The 15,145-nt window shown below is 27.7% G+C and overlaps 4 protein-coding genes across 4 annotated transcripts; all 4 read right to left on the reverse strand.

The window, feature by feature from the left end:
• Nucleotides 1-601: 601 nt before the first annotated feature.
• Nucleotides 602-946, reverse strand: OCT59_012679 (uncharacterized protein; the record flags this gene model as incomplete). Its single annotated transcript, XM_025330442.2, has 1 exon — nt 602-946. One exon carries the CDS (start codon nt 944-946, stop codon nt 602-604), a length of 345 nt encoding a protein of 114 aa, XP_025176330.2.
• Nucleotides 947-1,634: 688 nt separating this feature from the next.
• Nucleotides 1,635-1,919, reverse strand: OCT59_012680 (uncharacterized protein; the record flags this gene model as incomplete). Its single annotated transcript, XM_066140275.1, has 1 exon — nt 1,635-1,919. One exon carries the CDS (start codon nt 1,917-1,919, stop codon nt 1,635-1,637), a length of 285 nt encoding a protein of 94 aa, XP_066001164.1.
• A 6,937-nt stretch (nt 1,920-8,856) lies between these two features.
• OCT59_012681 (uncharacterized protein) lies at nt 8,857-9,775 on the reverse strand (the record flags this gene model as incomplete). The annotated part of the gene is made up of 8 exons (XM_066140276.1): nt 8,857-8,867; nt 8,947-9,006; nt 9,076-9,135; nt 9,235-9,288; nt 9,358-9,408; nt 9,476-9,520; nt 9,603-9,614; nt 9,703-9,775. 8 exons carry the CDS (start codon nt 9,773-9,775, stop codon nt 8,857-8,859), a joined length of 366 nt encoding a protein of 121 aa, XP_066001165.1.
• A 3,969-nt stretch (nt 9,776-13,744) lies between these two features.
• On the reverse strand, nt 13,745-13,981 carry OCT59_012682 (uncharacterized protein; the record flags this gene model as incomplete). The annotated part of the gene is made up of 1 exon (XM_066140277.1): nt 13,745-13,981. One exon carries the CDS (start codon nt 13,979-13,981, stop codon nt 13,745-13,747), a length of 237 nt encoding a protein of 78 aa, XP_066001166.1.
• Nucleotides 13,982-15,145: the final 1,164 nt, after the last annotated feature.

The raw sequence follows: 15,145 nt of genomic DNA on the forward strand, positions 1-15,145 counted from the left end.
GAACGTCAACGTAATAAACTGGCCAATGGAAATACGATTGCACAATTTAAAATTTATTTATACAGGTAATCTAAACGTTACAAATTTTTTTAATTATATAGATGAAGTTTATATTTCAAAATGTATAATACCGTCAATAAATAATTTAAATGTTAGTATCCAAAAATCCGGATACCCTGTATAATTTTCCTAACACTATTTCGAATTCAGTAATATAGTAAAAAAATCTGGATTATAAGACTATACATATATTTGGTTTAATTAGTATATCTACCACCCCAACGTTACTATCTTCTAATTTTACTATGTTTTTTGATTTTTTTAATATTTTTGTATGTTTTGAGACTTTGCTATTTTTAAATAATTCTACACTATTAATGAATTGAAAGAAAAATAAAAACTATATAATATAAAAGCACCCAAATCTAAGCTATTAAAATTATTACATCGAAAAAATAATCTAAAGAAAACTACACTACATAGAAAATATCTTAGAATTTAGTACAAAACTCTCTGTTGCCTAAGTTTCTTCGATCAGATTCCAGTATTGGTTACTTAGAAGATTTTTTGAATTTGTGAAAAAATTTTTGGGATAATTTGTTTATTCGCTATTGGAATTTTCCCTTTCTCCCTGCTTACTTACTATACGCTTTTTGTTTTTATTGATCCTCTCTTCATTTTCATCGATATCCTCCACCTTCTTCTTTCCTTTTGCTGATGGCAAGCTTGATCCTGATGCAATATCCTCTAGTCTTCCTTTAAAACTGCTATTCAATGCATCTAATTCTTCATGTTCTTCTAATGTTCTTGGTATTGTTGATATTTGATCAGTTCTTGCGTCAACAAATTTATTCTTTGCCATTTGTTGTGGTAATTTAAATCTGTTGATTCCAAAACGTTTCTTGTATGTTCCTTCGTCGCCTATTAATTCATCTTGGCTTTTCATTTGAAGTCCTTTTCCCACGTCTTCGATTTATAAATTGCTTTTAATAGGTCACTTTCATTGTTAAAATACATCAAAATATATTTTATTTTGTTTACTTTAATTATTTTTGAAAAGTGCCCACCATATTTTAAATTGAATAATTTAAGTAATACATATTCTGTTTTATTGCTTTCTTCTTCATTTAATTTCTTAAAAGCTTGCCATTCATATCTTTTCTTGATTGCTGAAGTGTTCATTTTTGCGTCAAACATCCTAAAAAAATAATACCGATCGTTTCTTGCTATGACTATATTGGATCCTCCTTTAAGAAATTTTTCTTCCATTTCTTTTGTCAAGCGGATCCTAGCCTGAACGGTTCTATATTTGTAATTCTATCTGACCTCTAATTTTTCTACGTATCCTACTTTCGTATATATCATTGTCCTTCCAATAAGCAGGAAAATCATAAAATTTTAAATCACGTGATTTTTCGGCAAAATGTTTTTCCAAATAATCATCGTTTGAACAGGAATTTCGGCGATTTTCCCCTTTTTGATTTCCTGCGTCGATGATTTCTTTTTTTTGATTTTCTGCATTGATCGTGGCTTTTTGTCTTACTCTTATGCTTACTAGATGTGGCAACCTTGCTCGTTGTCTTTTACTTCATTTCTTCGTTTAATTTTATTGCATCATTTTCCAAAGATTTTATTCATTCTCTTTCTATCTTTAAATCATTTTCCAGAGTTCTTATTCGTTCTTCAGCTATCCTTTTTAATTCTTTGCATTCCGTTAATCTATCTACATTTTCTTGTATTATCTCATTTTTTTCCATAATTGTGTCCTCCGCTTTTTCAGAGCGTCCAAAAGGCAGCTTTTTCTTGTAAGGCTTTTCTATTGGTTCCTTTTCATTGCTTGTTGTGTCACCCTGTACTGCAGAATTCTCACGAAGCATTTTCTCTACTATTCTCTTGAAAGTTTCTCCTCCAAGTTTCATTGTAAAGACAGCAACTTTTACCAAGGTATCATAGTCAGTTACCCCTGTTAGTCCTATTATACGTCTTTCTGAGAGAACTGCCTTATGTATCTGAAAACCCAGGTCTTCTTCCAAATGTGTTTTTTCGTATTCTGCTAAGTCTAATTTTTCAATTTTCCTCAAAGCTAGATAAAAATCTTTTGTGTATTCTACCTCAAAACCTGCAAAGCCTCTATAAAACTCCGTTATAAGTTGTTTTAAAACTTCTTCCTGTATTTTATATGTATTTTGTATATGTTTTGTATAATAAAATTTAAAATTTTCTCTTGTAAAAATTTTGGCCAAAAGATCGTCAGGAAGAGTTTCTATTCGCAGTCTCCTCTATTTTGATATTGTATAGTAGCTATATTGTGATATTATCAAAATGATATTATTTTGATATTGAAATGATATCGTTTAAAATAATGAGATTTCTGTAAAGAATTTAATAAGTGTTTTTAAATTATTTATAATTCTTAGGCTTAAATCCTCAGTATTTTTATGTCAAACAAAGTTTCTTTATTAACATCTAAGTATATTTATTTAATCTGGTTAAGATATGCAATTGTAGTTATATCTTTGTTTTTTAATATGGAACATCTATACTCTATACTCGACAATGATTCTCGATTTTCTGGTTCATCACGTGAGTAGCAAATAACGACTCTCTATATTATAAGAAAAGCGAAAAATCAGACATGATCTTGAATATAAAGGAAATCATCAAAAAAATAAGAACCAAAGGTTGCAACAATTTGGTGTCTGATTGTTCGATCCTTTTATAAACGAGTTGAGAGAGCAAATTTTGAGATAAATTTTAATATACTGAGTTTTGGAATGGCGTTCAGAAATTAAATGTCAATTCCAATTACGAAATTTTGGCTAAGTATAACTGCAATCACATGATTTTTTGTTTCTGATCATATAAAAATCACTTGATTTTAAATGCCTATAACTTTTTATGTAGGCATTTTTCAAAAATCTGATTATTTCAACAACAATTGCCATGATGATTTTGATGCTTATGATGATCATGATTTTTATGATGATTTTTATGATGATTTTTATTATGATTCTGATGATGATTTCAATTATCATGATGGCTTTTATAACTATGATTATTTAGCATATGACTCTGATTGAACAGAGAGGTATTGGTTAATTCGTATAAAAGTAATTTTGTTATTTTTATTATGAAAGATTTCACTTTATCTGATTCCAATTGACTTATACCATTATTTACCTATAATTGTTTTATTTTACAAGATTATTAGTAGTGCATTAAATTTTCATTTAGTAATAAAGAAGGTACATAGCCAATTCCTCCTCCAGAATTAGCAGACTTTATCAACGACAAAGCATGGGTGCCCGAAATGAGAGTCTTGGGTTGGTTACCAAGGATGTCAAGACAGTAATTCTCACTAAGTGACCACGGGGAGTATTAGGAGTTACCCAATACTTTGCAAAATAAAAACAAACACACCTTTTTCTTTAATTCAGCAAAAGTATTTGAATCTAATAATACATTTGCTTCATCCAAAAAACGATTTTTCCAGGCAACATCAAGGCTTTGCCATTTGGCTGATGTAAATGTAGTGCTAGTTAGTTGAGCTAGTGAAACCAATGATTATATCTCAGTTATGGCTCAAAATCCATAGTAAGTCCAATTTTTTGATTTTGTATTTGTAATAGTAAAAGCAAAAAGTAATTTTTAATGTTTGAGAGAAATTAGAGATCTTAAATATTAAAAAAAATAATATGATTCAGACACATTAACACGAAATATTGTCAACCAGATTCATTATTGCAGAAGATTATAAACTGTATATGCAATATATGCAATTCATGTAATAATGAAATGAAATAAATTTTATTAGATATATGTATGACTCATATTGAATAAATAGAACTGTAATTTTACACTTTTTTTTTTTATATTAATCTAGAACAAACTAATGATATAACCAAGCAAAAAAGAAAAATATGTATCATAATGTATTAAATAATAATCATGATATATACCAGATGATATATTGTTGATATTTTTTACAGACTATTATTATAATTTATATTCACCTTACATAAATTCTTTTATTAACAAAAATAAAATATTAAACTTTTTTTTTTTATATTAATCTAGAACAAACTAATGATATAACCAAGCAAAAAAGAAAAATGTATCAAATAATAATCATGATATATACCAGATGATATATTGTTGATATTTTTTACAGACTATTATTATAATTTATATTAACAAAAATAAAATATTAATTTTCTTATTTAATATCTCCCCACAGGAGATACATATAACATTAAATCAAAAATAAAATATTCACACTTAAAATAAATAAAAATAACAAAATAATGAAATTCCTCTAATAAAAATATAAATATTCACACTTAAAATAAATAAAAATAACAAAATAATATGAAATTCGTCCAATAAAAATGTAAAAATAATAATAATTTCCCAAATCTCTCATATAAATTCATGAAATTAAATTAAATTCATCTAATAAAATTCATAAAAATCATTTTTCTTTTCACTCCACGTGATCTTTAATAGGATCCCAAAAATTACCCTCCTCGTATTACTTTCTTGACTTGGTCAAAATGCATGATTATGTATGATAACCATATTCTTTTCTGATCTGAAAATTAAACATTAACACGTATTTTTTCAAAGAATCTTTTACTTACGATAGCAAAATCGAAATATTTCAATTATTCCCTTCTCTTATAATTAAATTCCCCTAATTTTGATTTTCTCCCATTTCGATATTAATAAAAGTTGTTTCTTTTCATCACTTTCCCGCGAGATTTTTAATTTCAATATTCATTTTCTTAAAACAATATTTTTCTTCTCTTTTTTTTTCTTTTCTGCGGAAATATCTCTCTTTTTTATTTTATTTTTATTATATAGACTCTAGATCCAGGACTACAAGCAAATACTAGAACGAAATACAAAGAAAACGAAACAAAACTAAGCTAATGCGAGTTCGTCCAACCCAAGACGCTAGATAGGAGCCGTCTACCCTCTTATTCATAAGAATCCCGGGCATAACCAGACAATGAAAAAGAACAGCGAACAGAAAAAAAAAGGAGTTCAAACGTATCAATAGACCTGTTCAATTCTGATCGTTCGGGTTTTTTGATCGAAAATCCATTAACCAATTCTATCATGTGATCAAAATCAAAATTGAGTACTTTGATCGGCTTATTGAACGGTTAATCTTGGTCACCTTGTTTTTCGTATAATAAAATATTTTCCTTTTTTAAAAATGGCAAATAAGCAATATTGTAAAGGTATATTAAACTTTTTGAGGGGGCCTATTAAAACTTCACTAGACACCAGACACGTTAAAAAAAAAGTGATCAAAATGATACCATAATTTTGTTGTTCGGAAAGTTCGGATCGTTGATCAGGTCACACAATTTCATTATCAATTCAAAACCCGATCTTGAACAGGCCTAATGTCACACGTATTTTTCTTTTATCTAAAACTAGATACTATACGTAAATGCTGTCATGTATAGAATGGTGTGATCTAAGTAAAGGTCCGTAATGTTATATTTATGAAGTGAATTAATAATTATTCATGCGCTGCTGGAGTCATTATCGTGTCAGGTGTGGACACGGCGGAGGTGTATGATAAATCACTCATCGTTGAGGCGGAAACGTTGTCCGGAGGTGGTGTTCGTCTAAGAAAGACATCCGGAGTGTTAAGGACCATCTGAATGATCTGATCCTGTTTTGAGATGACGTAACGAGCGTTAGTATTGGCTTTGGACGTAACGTCCGATGTATGAATCGCCACATATTGTAAGTGACGACGCCATGTTTGGCAGGCGTATTTATAGCCGTAGCTGTATTGACGGATGGAGCTGACGTCTAATTTTATATTGGAAGAGGTTGAAATTATAAGTCGTGAGGTAATATAAGCGCGGGTCGCCAGGTGTTCCTGATGGTAGCGGAGGTAAAGGTTTTTTCTTTTTGTTGCGTTTTTTAACACGGCGTAACCAGTTTCTCTTACACCGTTTTGCTTTCACATAATCGGCCATATAAGGACTCTTTGGACGCATCGCGTATTTAACAGGCAGGTGTTGTAATTGTTTAGGTCGGATTGGAGCAGGCCGTTAATGATATAGGGTTTGTGAAATCCTTGATACGGATGTTCTTGATGGAGAATGCTATGCGTAAGTCTGTTCCATCTTTCCACTTGTTGTGGGAGCGTACAACATCGAATTTGAGGTTGTGGTATTGTTTTTAGTATATTCGTTCACTTTCAACAGTTTGGTCTTTGTTGAGTTTTCGGTGTTCCATAATTTGTTGTAACGTAGGATTTTTAAGACCGTCGTAGGTTTTGTATTTTCGTTTTGTGATGTTATAACTACCGCCTAGGCGTTGAGAGTGAACTTTTTTAACGTTCAGGCCGTTACTGACAGCGTATCGTGAAGTTTAATACTCTATTTGTTCTTTATAGAAGCGTAGATTTTTCGCTAGGTTGGTATTACCTTGGACTGGGCAATATTCATTCGTATAATGGTGTCTACAACGTCGGAAATATCTCTCTTCTTATAATTATTTGAGTATCATTCTCTATATTGTGATCAACGTGACTTATGATGTAATTTCATAATCACTTGTAAATCCCCTTTTTAAAGAACCAATCAAATTAATTATTTCTAAAAATTATAAAATGATAAAAAAAATTATGTAATACTAAACATTACATATGAATCAGTTTATACTCGTGACCCAGGAGTTTACATTTTAAATTCATAAATTTTATACACTAAGTTTAAATTTTAATACTGCGCCTCACAATTAATGAATTTACTAGGCCTAAATCAATCGATCAGCAATCCAATCACGTGAAACCGATTCATATAAAAATAAATAGAGGATAAAGAAGGAGGAGGAAAAAAATAAGAAAAAGTGAAAAGAAAAATAAAAAAGGAGGAAGATAAAAAGGAAAGAAGGAGAGAGGTAAAAAGGAAGAAGTAAGGACAAAAGTTAAAGAAAGAGAAAAGAAGACAAAGGAAGAAAATAAGAAGACGAAAAAGAGAGACGAAAAGGAATGAGTGAAGAAGATGAAAAGGAAAGAGAGAGGAAGAAAAAGAGAAAGAGACGAAAGGAGGGAGAGAAGCAAAAGACAAAAAGGAAGGAGAAAAATGAATTAGCAAAGGTAAAGGAAAACGAAAAAAAAGAAATATACTAGGAACTTACCTAAATTCTATTGAAATAGAAACTATCTTAAAGAAAGGAGATAATGGCGCCTAAAAAAGTATATAATGAAATTAATAAAAAACAAGAGCAAAGAAAAAAAGAAAAAAAAAGACACACCTTAAAGCCAAAATGGAGTTATCAGTTATGGATGCCATGCCTAAAGAGAAGTGGAAGAAGGCCGTACCATCATGCACAATTAGCTAGACGATTTGCGTAGTATAAGTTTTGCAAAATAGATAAAAAGTAAAGTAGGAAAATGAGGCAAAGGGTGAAAAAGAGAGACGAAAAAGAGGAAAGAAAAAAAACAAAAAAGGTAAAAAAGAAGAAGGAAAAAAAGGAAAATAAAAGTGGGGGAGAAAAGGAAAATAAGAAGGAAGAAAAAGAAAAAAAAATGTAAAGTAAAAGAGAAGCAAAAGAAAAAAAAAAGTAAAAAAGCACACATAAATAAATCATAAATTCTATACTAATACTGCAACACCACCTTCGTGTAATAATAAGATGTGCATCAAATTTCCATCAATATAACACATCTACTTACATATAGTGAAATTAATATAGCTTCTTTTCAGAGAACCTTTCAAAGGGAAACACCTAAACAACAGAAAAAGAAGTTTAAATAGTGAACATTAAGCTGCTCATTACAGAAAAAGACAAAAATCCAGACAAAATATCATTTACATAAAGCGTCATGAACTTGGTAGAATGGATCAGAACTGTATCCATTGTGGTGCCAAGTTTTGAATAGAAGAAAAAGATCATGATAGTTGCAAAACCTCACCATCTTTTGCTGTATGCTGTACTGGTGGCAAAATCAGTTACCACCTTTACTTAAACCACCATCATATTTGCTAAATTTGTATATTTCATCAAGTTCTGAATCAAATTCATTCACAAAAATATAAGTGGTTATAACAATCTTTAGCACGTGCATCACTTTCAGACCAAATGAAAACATTATATATATCAGAAATAGGGCGTATACTACATTCAAAAGCAAAAATAAAATCTTTCAAAGTATTTAATATTGTAAGTATAATTTACTATATATTTTGTATTGTATGATGTCTTAAAATTCAATTGTTAGTAATGTTTTTAATATTTTATATTTTTGTTTATTTACACCCCTTAAATTTCTAATTAAAATACTTTAAAATTTCTAAACATAAATTAGAATTTCCTTTTCATTATTCATTAATTTAAAACAACTTACTAATCCTGGTGTGAAGCAACGGGCTACTTCTGGTTTTTACTATTAAAAAACTACATCATTTTTAAAAATACACTATTTTATACCATTGAAAATTTCTCTAAAATTTTCACACTCGTACATCATCACGAGTGGTGTTGATTTGCGTAGTTTTTTCACACGTACTATTTTGAAGATCACGCTTATTTATCTTCCTGATGCAATCAAAATAATTTTTCTTATTACTCACTTAAATTTTATACAAAAAATCACTCGTATATGATATTTTATAATGATGAAATAAATTTATAAAATCATAATAATAATAATTTCTTTATTTAATAATTGAGCAACCCTATAAAAAAATAAGAATGACTATATTATTTAAATTACAAACTAAGAATCTTCCTACTACTCTATAATCTTAGTGTTTAAATAATTCAACGTAAAATAAATAATAAAAATGAATTTGCATTCAAATTGTCAAATTGTAAATTAGTTTAAGATTCATCTATAAAATAGATAGATTAGTAAATAAATATAATTTATTATTTTAATATATTATTAAAAATACTAAATAATAAACAAACCATCAAGAATTTCTGATTTATCTTGTTCTGAATGAAGACTTGGATTATTTTGTACTTCATCTGTAAAAGTAAAATAAATTAGAATAATGACTAATTTATATTATAAATAATTTAATAAATATGGCTTACCATTAGTACCAATATTTGATTGTTGTTGCATGAATTCTCTCACATAGTCATTTTGAACATCTACTATTATCAATAAATCAAATATATTAATATACTCATCAACAAAAATATTATAAGAAAATTAGAATTGACATATAAATAAATATTTTAAGGCTTTACCATTCTCTATTTTTAATTTTTTGGATAATCTGGGTGATTCTTTACTATCATTATCTAAAATTAAGATATACAGTAAATTAGTATATATTTATTTATTATAAAACACTAATAAGAATAAATTACCATTGGAACTAATTGGCATATATTGATTACTCGAATTACTAAGATTACTAGCTATAATGAAATGAATCATTTAATATTTTATTGCATAAAATTCAATATAATTTTAATAAATACTTACAATTACTAGAAATACTAAAATCATATGATCTTCTGATATAAAATGCTATTTTTTTTAAAAAAAGAGATTATCACTATTTATTAATTAATAAAGGACTTATACTAAAACATTATTAACTTTATATTACCTTTTTGTTCTTCTATTATTATTTATAAAAAGAAAATATTATTAATAATACTGAATATTAAAAAAAGATTTAATTAATAATATATATGAAACAATTATACCTTCTGTTGCATTTTTTGGTTTAGGTAGGTTGTCAAATTTATAAGTTTTACTTGTAAATGATTTACTATTCATGTTAATTTTTTCTTTATCTACTTTTGCTATTAATTGAGGTAATTCATTTGGATTATTTTGATAATATGTTTTAATTTCTCTGATTGTTTTCCAAACTGCATTAGTATCAGGTCTTTTTAATGGATTAGCATCCCAACATTGTTCCATTAAACTTTTATATTTTGAAGGAATTTCTGATATAATTACTGGTCTTATACCATCAATAATATTAATTGCAAGAATACAATCATGTTCATAATTCATAAATGGAGGTTGTCCAAATGAAATTTCCCACATAAGCATTGCAATACTATAAATATCAGATTTAAAAGTATATTCTCTTCCAATAATAATTTCAGGTGCTATGTAAGGAAGATTCCCATAAATACTAGTAGTTGATGGTTTATCTGCAGGACCACAAAATCCAAGATCACTAATTCGCCAAGAATCATTAGACCGGGAATATAATATATTTCCAGAATGCAAATCTCTATGAATTGAATCCTCTTTATAAATATAATAAAGTGCTTCAATTATTTCAAAAGTAATTCTAATTCTTTCTTTCCATGTAAGTTGATTATGATTTTGTTGTAAATATTCTTTTAAATTCATATCAAACTTACTCATTACAAGTAAATAATTTCCATTTGATGGATTTTTTGTTAAACCAAAACATTGAACAATATCTGGACTTTTGTTGCTTAAAGTTAAATGTGATTTAGCCTAATAAAAGCAATAAATTTTATCAATAATTAAATTTAAGTTTAAGTTCTTTAAATATTTTTTTAAGTTACAAACCTCTTCAAACCAACTTTGGCTTGCATTTTCAATATTTTCTAATTCTTTAAGTATTACAACACGGGTTCCTAATCTTATTAATTGTTGTTCTTTAGAATCCCATTCTGCATATCTTCCATCAATCCAATTTGCTGTATAAATATTAGAGAATCCACCTCTTGTTAGATATTTAATATTTTGTAAATTATTATATGGGATCCATTCAATTATTGCATCTGGGTTAAATGTCTCCATTTGGCAATTTTTTATTAAATTATCAATATCATTATTGCCAGATGTCCAATTTGAAAAGTTTGTTTTTAAATAATTTCGAACACAATATTCACAATATAATGTAGCTAAACATTTTTGGTTACAATTTTCACAAATTCTTCTTGTCCCTGAATTAAAATAAATTTTATCTCGGTCATAAGCTCTATTATTTAATCTTATTGCTTCAGTTTTTTCTTCTTCTGTAAGAGAATCATCATTAAGAATTTTTTGTTCACAAAATTCGTATTGTTTATGAAAGCCAACACAAATACTATAATCAATTGACTTATGCGCTCTCGTAAGTGCGTTAATTATTAAATTCATTCGTTTATTAGACATTTTTGTAAAAAAAAAAAATTTTTTTTTAATAATAGTATAAATAATAATATAGTGTAAAAAAAAAAATAAATAAATAAAGTTTCCATTGACGGTAAAACTGGTGCGACCAACAAAATTTAGTATTGTCAACTGATCTACCTGTCATGTGCTACATTGTCATCTGATCATAAGCAAATTAAATAAAGGTTCATTTAAATTGTTTATTTATTTCTTGATGTAAAAATACAAAGGCACCAATAATATTAAAGATTGTACAGAAAAAAAAAGTTTTAAAATTATTTTCTGCGAATTAATGAATTAAATGATTAATTATATTTAATTTGTTAGGATTTGATGATAAAATCAATTAATTAATTTCGACTTTCGCTGCGAAATATATAAAAAAATGCCACTCCTCCACTCCGGTTATTCAATCTTGTGCGAATATAAGAAAAAATCAGGCGACCCAGTAAATAGTTTTTGTATAAATTTGTACCAAATGGGCTCATCCATATATAATTGGCTCTATATTGGCTTAAATTTGGATTATTTTTTGCATAAATTTGAGCTAATTTCGAGCCAATGAGCCCGTTTGGTATAAATTTATACAAAAACTATTTACTGGGCGAAAAATAAAACGAAAATTTTAATAAAATTTCAAACATACCATTATTTGCATCATCGATATTTACAACCAAACGAACTCGTACATTCCACAAAGTATTAATAAGGTAGGTGTTCGTTTAGCTCCTTGAAACATGTCATCACGATATTAATCAATTTTCTCGCCTTTATAGATGTTCTAAAATGAAACGGATATATTACTCTTGTTATTTAATCAGCATTTTAATCTTCACTGAGAAAATCTGACCATCACTATATATATTATCATAAATAAATTCTCATTATAGTATATACTGAATTCTTTAATGTAATCGTACTTGCGAAAGAAAAATCGCCTGAACACAAAAAATGCAGTATGAGGCAAATTAATATAGAATGGAAATATTGCATGTTTTTTTTTATCTCATCACTAATCTCCAAAATTTACACTATACTATAGGTTTTAAATTACTTAATTTACGAGAAATTCTTTTGCGAAAATTAGCATACCTTATTTGTAATTTACAGTATGTTAAAATCAATATTGAATTACCTTAACGATCTAAAAGAAGTTGAAGCGTATTTAGAAAAGTTCTGTTGATATAGCTATCACGTTAATAATACCGTATATAGTATAAAATTTTATAAATCTGGCTTAAAAATAAAGCGAGCAGTAACAACTTTACTGAAGCCCTAAAATTTCAAACCATTAAGATCATCTTAACGACCTTAGTTATTGTAAATGGTATCTAAACAATTTCATTACAATATCATCAAAAATATCACTTATCATTATGATGTGAGCATAGAAGTAGTGCTCGTAAACGTCGTTGAGACACCAACTCTCCATAAGGTCTGGGTATCGAGGAGTGCATACCGTCAGAGGCCACCCCGTGGTCCTCTCTCCTCTCTTTTTATTTAGTAAAAGTGTTTAAAATAATTAAAATTTTTTTGTTGCTGCGGAATTGTTATAAAAATGACGGCGCTGAGGAAGAGTTTTGTACGGAAGTCTATACTCTATACTCGACAATGATTCTCGATTTTCTGGTTTACTTATTTTAGTAGGTGACTGACATTATCATAATTCCGGCCTTGAAAAAATGCGTAGAGCTAATAGTAAATTTTTGCTAATTTCCTAAAATTTCATTTTAATTTTGTCCGCAATTGTTGGTCAAAATTAAGATTATTTATTAACAAGTAAATCTTTACATATTGTAATAATGATGCTTATTAAATACACACATATACAAATGAAACCAGTCAACCCCTACCAGTCTACCACCCACCTGACAGCAGGCGTTTTTATGGATATTTTTCTCTTGCAAAAAATGTGGAATAGTAATTTAAACTAACTTTAAATAGTAATTTTGACGATAGATAATTTTAGGCAACTTTAAAAGCTTAGTTTTTTTATAATTAAAAACAATTAAAAATTTTATATATAAATTTGTTAAATTTTTTTTGATTATTTATAAATCAGTAATTAAGTAATTATCTTATTGGGAGTTATTATAGTCTATAAAAAAAATTTTTTTTAACATTAAAAAATGATAATTAATATTATCAAAGAATTTTTTTTTATCGTTATATGTTTCAAATGACAGAAATTGTTTTTTTTATTAGTAAGTAATTTTTCATTGGGAATTATGGGAGTTATTGTAATCCATAAAAAAAAATTCGATGGTAAAATTGATCAATCAAATGGACGTAATTAATCTAGTAATAATTATCAGTTATCAAAGGATTTATTTTTTCTTTACCCAATCAAAGAAAATTGATTAACCCTATAACTAAACAGTCTATTCTAAAATACGAAGCTATGCTAAACTAATCTACTGTAATAATAAGAAAAAATAAAATTGCTACAAAATTATTGAAATATTTAACAAAGTAATAAAGTTTTGTCAAATTTTAAGATTTACTATCATTTGTGTTTATTTTATATTAACTCTGTTAACTTGAAAAAAATTTAATAAAATATGTAAACTAATCAGATTCCGATTCTATATTTCCCACGCGTTATAGCTTTCTTTTTCTTACGTTTTTTCTTATTATTTCTTTTGTCTCATCCAAATCATCCGAACTTAAATTATTATCTCTTGGTTTCGTTGAAAATAACGGTTGTAGTGACAATTTTTTACTAAAATCTTCATTAAGATTTATAAATTCTTCAATTATTTCTTTACTATTACTAATATGTGATGAAGAAGTTATCGGCGAGAGCGTTCCTTGGTTCACCACTTCTATCTGGTCCATCGCGTCAAAGTATGACTTGGTAGACTTGGTACAATCTAAATCGTCTTTCCGACTGTTGTGAAGGCATGGTATTTGTCAAACTTTTTTCTTCGATCCATTAAAAATATATTTGTCATTCTTCCCAAATAATTCTCGTTGACTTTTCATCTGTAATGATGATCCTATGTCCTCTACCATCGCTGATTTGTATATCGTTTCCATCATTTTTTATTTTCACAATAAAATATACTTCGAACCATGCGGTCTTATTGCATTTCCGAGCATAGCTTTGTAGAGCTTGATGTACTTTATTACACAATCGACTTCCTGTTCTTTCAGACTCATTTCCTTCAATTTTAAAGTTGCTTACAGGAAAATCGTTGTCTGATTTTGTAAGCCAGTATCCTTCCACTAAACTATCTTGCTAAAATTTTCGAATTATCTTTCATTAACATGGTATTGATGCCCCCCCATTCACGAAATTTTTATCCGCTTTTCGTGTTAACCTTATTTTTGCTTTAACTGATTTCTATTTGTAAGCTTGTTTGACACTTAGCGATTTTATTATTCCAAACTTGAAGAGAGCTGTGCATATATCATTATCGTTCCACCTCTTCGGAATATCGTAAAATAGTAAATCACGTGATTTTTAATATACAGTGTGGAACAAAAATAATTGAACTCAACTTTAAAATGCAATAATTTGGTAAATATTGCCTTATTTTTCGTGAAATTTACACTAAATATTCATCATAATCAGGCAGATTTATAAACGTTTTATTGTATAAAAATATCATATAAAATAGTAAATAAAAACTTATGTTTAATGTAATATCTTGACCAGTATTTCCAATTTTTACAAAATACGGATATTAAAATAATCTTTATGATTATCGATTAATTGCAGATCATTTGTAGATCATTTACAAATCCAAATAATAATTGTTTACGCCAAAATTTTATAAATTTATCATGTATGTAAAATGAAGAGCGATCCAACTCCCTCTTAATTTCAAATTAACAGAATTTTTTTTTTCTGTAGATCAATTCATAATTTTATTACTCACGACGTATACATAATTCAATGCTAAAAAATTGATTCGCCAACTATTACATAAAAAAAAAAAGAGCTGCTAAAAAATTACTAGCGAATAAAACCACTTAGTCTCGTTAACTTTGACAATG

This window comes from Rhizophagus irregularis, chromosome 20, assembly GCF_026210795.1.
Source record: "Rhizophagus irregularis chromosome 20, complete sequence".
NCBI classification, from domain to species: Eukaryota; Fungi; Glomeromycota; class Glomeromycetes; order Glomerales; family Glomeraceae; genus Rhizophagus; species Rhizophagus irregularis.